Here is a 6,110-nt window from a genome sequence, read left to right as displayed (position 1 = left end):
TCCATGGCAAGGAAGACTTACCGGAAAAAAATCATCTTGTAAACTTTCGAGAAAAAATCATCTTGTAAACTTTTGGGGAAAATGATAAAAGAGACTTACTGGGTCTCTTTTTCATACAAATGGATATGGTACATGTTACTTCAGGGCTAGCTGTTTTGGATTAGCTGTTGTCAATCCACAATAAACTGCCAAAATCACAAGAATAACTATGGTGGCAATTTAATACACCAAAACATCTATTCATAAATGAAGCTCTGAGATACTAGACCAGCTACCCTGCATACAATAAAGAAAAATTGAAAAATCCACTGTTAATCAGTTCTAGAATTTTAGTTCCAAACTATATGACACATTTAAAAATTTCTGATTAGCATACTACTATCTTACAATAACAGCCATCGGCAAGCATATATGACCTATGAACATTTACCCTGCCACCAATAAAAGTACTCATTTTCCTTTGCAAATTCGCTGATCCAGTGTCTTTGAGCTATGTTTAAATATGGATGTGCAAAACCTATTCACATCCATTTCATAGTGAATCCCGAGAACATTCCTGAAATCCACGACTATCTGTACAAGCTAATCTATCCAGCTCCTTCACTATCTTTGATTTTATAATAACTCCATGATTATTTAGTTTCCCCATAAATTGTACATATTATCAAATTGGAGAGAATCTCCAACCAAATTATTGGATAACTTGGCCATAAGGAAAGGATGTTCGTTATGAGTATCCTCATTCTGAACTGCCTGTGCAACCTTTAGTATTTCGTCTAAAACATCTTCCTCTTCAAAGCAGGCATCAGTTGTATGACTCAACATAGGTTCAATCTGAGATGTGAACTGGTTGAAGCTTAAATCAGCTACGCCTTGTGAAAAATTATCTATTTTAAACATTGGCCAAGGAGATTCCTGCTCCAATCTTGCACCCCCAATCATAGAACTGACCTGGAAAACAATTATATATTGACATTACTAGATAGTAAACCTTACTTTACAGATCAAATTTATAGATTACCATAAGTAGGAAAGCTTTACTAATGCCAGGTAATCATCACAAGAGTCTACAGTAGTACACTCCTTTAAATCATTTCTGGCATTGGCAGGGGATGCCAAAATGTAACTTGGGCTGGAGTCATCTAGTAGAAACTCCATCCACTGATTAAGAGTAGCACCGTTATCAGTTATATCATGCAGTCTCTCAAATGAAGTTTCTGATCGCAATGTAGTATCTGCCTGGATGTCGACCTTTTCCTAGTTCACTTGTGGGTAGCTTTTGTCTGACAGATCTTCAACAACATCCGGTTTGGTCATCTTATCAGAAAAGGAACTATCCATTACTGAAGGAAGAGCATTCCTCTATATTGGTGGTTCATTCGAGCTTCCAATCCTTGGCTCTATTCCATTTTTCTTGAAAACACGGCATAAAACAAAAGCATCCTATAAAAGTAAAGAAAATCATCATCAAGGGTTGCATCAAGGAATTACTCTAACAATAATTGAAGCAGACAACAGAATGAAATTTTCGCAGTTGAGTGTCTTGATAAATGGCATAAGGATATCATTAATTATTTGATAGAACTAATTCAGAAGAATACTGGGGATATGATAGCAGAAATTAATTGCAAGATATAGTTTAGGCAGAAGGATGAAAACTTGAGAACAAAGCCTATAAACACTGTTGGTCACTGGAAACCACATAATGCACAGATACATCTCTTAGCTTGGCACATTGACCAGAGAAAATAATATTAAACAGATCAGTGACAAATCAAGGCTATGATAATTGTTGAAGAATAAAAGACCCAACAAAAAAAATCTTGGTAATGACAGTTGCTTGGAATCTCAGTCAAAATCATTGTGCCTAAGTGTGAGCAAGGAGTGATTCCAACCTCCAGCTTAAACTAAGAAAAATATTCCATACTCTTCTCAAACACTCTGTTTCTACAAGTAAATAGAATTATTCTTAATATTTTTAAAATCCAGCAGGAAAGGCTACTGAAAATTCTGATTCAAAGAGTATACAAATAATAGAGAGACTATGATTTATGCTTTAAAGTTTATTTAACCCCATTCTCTAGTTTTATAAATGGGCAAAGAAAACTTAATCCAATTCAATCAGGATACCTGAACACCAGCTGCCGCTTCACATTGTGTCTCATCTAGACGATATTCATGCATCACCCAATCTGTTCTTCTTCCCTGCGGTGCACGCCCACCATAGAAGACTAGGGTCTTCTTTGTTCCAATCATAGATGACTTCGAGCTGATCTTCTTGTCCTTTCCAGTAGCTTTCCAGTAACTAGCTTCAGTGGCCCTATTTGTGCGTGTTCCATTGGGATACTTCTTATCACGTGGACTGAAAAAGTACCATTCTAAATCTCTGTTAGGCAGGAAATACTTATCTGCATCAGGCATGAAAAACGAGTCAGATTTTGAAGTATAACTCTTGTTACATCTAAAACCATTGTCCACGCCTTAAACTAGACTAAATTGCCATGCAGGATATTTGTAAAAGTTTTCATAAACATCTTGCATATTCTAATTCCAGGTTCACATGTAATTGGCAAGGGAAATGGGACATCCTACATTATATCAGCTTTTCTATTAATATCATGCGTTTTTCAAATAAACAATTTGTAGGCATCCCAACCTCAACCTACATTTCGTACCTGATATTTTCAAGTGCTTCTATCCCGCACTAATCCAGCTAATGGTTGATTTGCACGCTAAACTCAGACACCAAACATCAATAATAAGATGGTTAATGGATATCTAAGGCTTTTATACCCAAATTGGACTCTGTAATTTTCATCAGATGACTATTTCTGATCCAAGAAATAAAGTTTTGGAAGCTACATTTACAGTATGTTAAAACTGACTCTCACTGATAGTGGGCCAAATGACTCTGCTTTAATGAGGCATCCACAGTCTAAATTAGTTCATATTTACAGTATGTTAAAACTGACTCTCACTGATAGTGGGCCAAATGACTCTGCTTTAATGAGGCATTCACAGTCTAAATTAGTTCATACTTAGACATGCATGGCTAGAGTTTCTACATCCTCACAAGAATCAAACTGAAATGCATTAAAAGAAGAAAACTTTAGCATCTTCAAATCATGGCATAATTCCGGAGTCTATAGCCGTCGCGGCATCAAAATTAGCGCTTCGACACCTCAGAAAGCCTGCACCCAGACTAATTTCACAAATGAACTTAAAACGTTTGTGGGCTTCCAGATATGGCTCTGTTGAAGCTAATTTCAAGAAAGTCTATCATATACATGCAAACGGAGCCTGAGCAAGAATTCCATAAACACATAAGAATAAGTTTAAGACACTGGCTGAGCCAAAGCATAGTGCGCGTAGCGCACACAATTTCCATGAGGAAGAAATAAGGGTGCATTAATCTCAAGGCAATATTCAGGAGCTAACTATGCAAAATATTAAGGGACCCAAATATGAAATTGAAATAGCTATGTCTTGGAATTCTAATTTGCTAGGTTCAAACTTATACAAATCAACTTCTGGGATAATGTACAATTCTATCTTACGTCCATGAACTTTTCTCTTCAAATAATAACTCACAAGCTCCTCATCACTGGGATGGAACCTGAAACCCGGGGGCAATGAAACAGGCGCCATTCTGTAATCAAAATCTATGAAAAGACTCTACAGTAGAATGTACAATACATGAATGAAGGAATTGATGGAAGAAACCTAGCCATCAATAATGGAATTTATATTAGTAAAACCCAATGGCCACAACCGAAAGTTGGACAGGGTGATTTGAGATGGCAAACAAAGTGAAAGCGAACAGTAGAGTTTCTACTGTCCTTCAGTTAATTAAACACCTCCATAAAATCTTATGGATTTTTGGTAAAGAAATATAAAAGGTATGGGATCGACTCCCTTTTGTTACTGCCTCAACATCAATAACCGGCCTCTGCCAAGAAAATGAAGGAACATTCAGAAAACGATACTGAAAATTCAGTTGTCACAACATAGGACATGAATCGTTGTGGTTGTTGTTAAAGTCCGGCGACAAGTCAAAATCGTGTTCACTGAACAATCATGGTGAAATGGTTAATTATATATATATATATATATTTAAATTAAAAATAAAAACTTTGATTAAAAATAAAAGATAAAAGTAATAAAGTAATAAATAAAGTTAAATTAAACCCAAAAAAACCATGTGGAACCAAGTGGCTCTTGCATGCAGCAGCGCCTTCTAGATCTTCGGCCTTCAGCTCCAACATTAGCCAAGTGGTTGCCCCTTCTAGATCTTCTGACTTCAGCTCCAAGATGAGACTCTTCATCTGGCTTGGATCCTACTTATGAAATGGATTTGCATATCCGCCAAGCTTTTGTTGTCTGCAAACACATAGATCTCCTCTTATGAAATGGATCCTCCCTATCTGCAAAGATTTTGTTGTCTGTAAACACCACCAGTTTGCAAACGAAGTTGATGCAGAGAATAAATCTAGGGTTTCTATAGGGGTCAAAATGCTTGAGAGCTAGAGCTTGGGTGGTGAAGAACAGTTTGCATGCAGAAGTGTGGAGGGAAGAAGAATAGAGATGCTGAGAGATGCCGAGCTCAGTGCACTTCGATTGTGGAAGACAAGTGCAGTTCTTGTTTTCCCCAAAGCTTCATACGCGCTGAAATCAGGGTGCTTCAGCCCATCTTCTTTCCCAAAAGGGGCAGGACCTTAATATGTGTAGCCGCGCTTTCTAATTTCAGTAAAGCAGGTTACAGGAAAGCCAAGAAAGCCAGCCAGGCTAAATTAAACCCAAAAAAACCATGTGGAACCAAGTGGCTCTTGCATGTAGCAGCGCCTCTTAGATCTTCGGCCTTCAGCTCCAACATCAGCCAAGTGGTTGCCCCTTCTAGATCTTCGGACTTCAGCTCCAAGATGAGACTCTTCATCTGGCTCGGATCCTGCTTATGAAATGGATCTACATATCTGCCAAGCTTTTGTTGTCTGCAAACACATAGATCTCCTCTTATGAAATGGATCCTCCCTATCTGCAAAGATTTTGTTGTCCTCAAACACCACCAGTCCGCAAACGAGGTTGATGCAGAGAATAAATCTATGGTTTCTGGAGGGGTCAAAATGCTTGAGAGCTAGAGCTTGGGTGGTGAAGAACAGTCTGCATGCAAAAGTGTGGAGGGAAGAAGAATAGAGATGCGGAGAGACGCCGAGCTCAGTGCACTTCGATTGTGGAAGACAAGTGCAGTTATTGTTTTCCCCAAAGCGGGCAAGAAAGGACCTCTTATTGCAAGCTTCGCTTATACCAATGTAGAAATGTGGTGACAAGTTATATTTTATCCAAAGTGTGGAAAATTGTGGTGACAACTAACTATTGGCATTTTATGCAAAGTTTACTATAACTATTGGCGTTTTATGCAAAGTTTACTATATAGCTTCCACCTCTCACCTCTTAGGTAGCTGGCTACCACCATCTGCCACCTCTCAAGTAGCTGGCTACCACCACCTCTCAACTTCTTGCCACCAAACACAATATGAAATTAGTCTTTACCATCTGCGGAGGAAGGTTTCCGGTGAGACTGTTGTTGGATAGGCTTACCTTTGTCAAATTACTGTATTTTCCAAAACTGCCAGAGATTGTTCCATGTAAATTGTTGTTATGCAGATAAAGAAGGCTCAAATTAGGAAGCCGAAATATGCCCTCCGGTATGGATCCCATTAGATTATTGCTGGAAATGTCTAGCATTGTCAGTGCCTTCAATTCTTTGAGTTCTTCTGGAATTCTTCCTGTCAAGCCATTTTCAAAGAGATTCAGTATGACGAGAGATGTTAACTTTCCAAGCTTGGCAAGAATCAGTCTGGTTAAAGAATTATGTGAAATGTCAAGCTTCTGCAAGTTGGAACAGTTCCCTATCTCTGTCGGAATGTGCCCCTAAAAGGAATTGTGAAAGAGGAATAGGAGTTCGAGTCTCTTCAACATCCCCACTTCCGGAGGTATGCTCTCTAAGATTAAGTTGTTTTGCAGCTGAAGCCACACCAAATTCATCCAATTGGCCAGAAATCTCCCGTCGAGATTACCCGTCAAGGAATTTCTAGATATTCCTAATTCCATTA

General features: G+C 38.3%; 1 protein-coding gene across 1 annotated transcript; it reads right to left on the bottom strand.

Annotated features, from left to right (window-relative positions):
* Positions 1–1,362: 1,362 nt before the first annotated feature.
* Positions 1,363–3,648, bottom strand: LOC149189865 (NAC domain-containing protein 54-like). Its single transcript, XM_089410365.1, has 3 exons — positions 3,496–3,648; positions 2,131–2,412; positions 1,363–1,443 (listed from the first exon to the last, which is right to left on the bottom strand). Exons 1-3 carry the CDS (start codon positions 3,646–3,648, stop codon positions 1,363–1,365), a joined length of 516 nt encoding a protein of 171 aa, XP_089266491.1.
* Positions 3,649–6,110: the final 2,462 nt, after the last annotated feature.

The sequence above is a fragment of the Pinus tabuliformis genome, chromosome 3_1 (genome assembly GCF_031772625.1).
Source record: "Pinus tabuliformis cultivar Carrire ecotype Pingquan chromosome 3_1, CPIR1, whole genome shotgun sequence".
Classification (NCBI taxonomy): Eukaryota; Viridiplantae; Streptophyta; class Pinopsida; order Pinales; family Pinaceae; genus Pinus; species Pinus tabuliformis.
The sequence above is the reverse complement of the archived record's forward strand: the minus strand, read 5'-3'. Positions and strand labels throughout refer to the sequence as shown.

Excerpts from the sequence above, each read along its gene's own strand:
- LOC149189865 (XM_089410365.1), bottom strand. The coding sequence starts at position 3,648 with ATGGCGCCTGTTTCATTGCCCCCGGGTTTCAGGTTCCATCCCAGTGAT. Across the intron at positions 2,413-3,495 it reads AGTTTGAACCTAGCAAATTA|GCAGATAAGTATTTCCTGCC; the intron begins GAATTCCAAGAC and ends TTCATGCCTGAT. Across the intron at positions 1,444-2,130 it reads AAGCGGCAGCTGGTGTTCAG|GATGCTTTTGTTTTATGCCG; the intron begins GTATCCTGATTG and ends TTACTTTTATAG.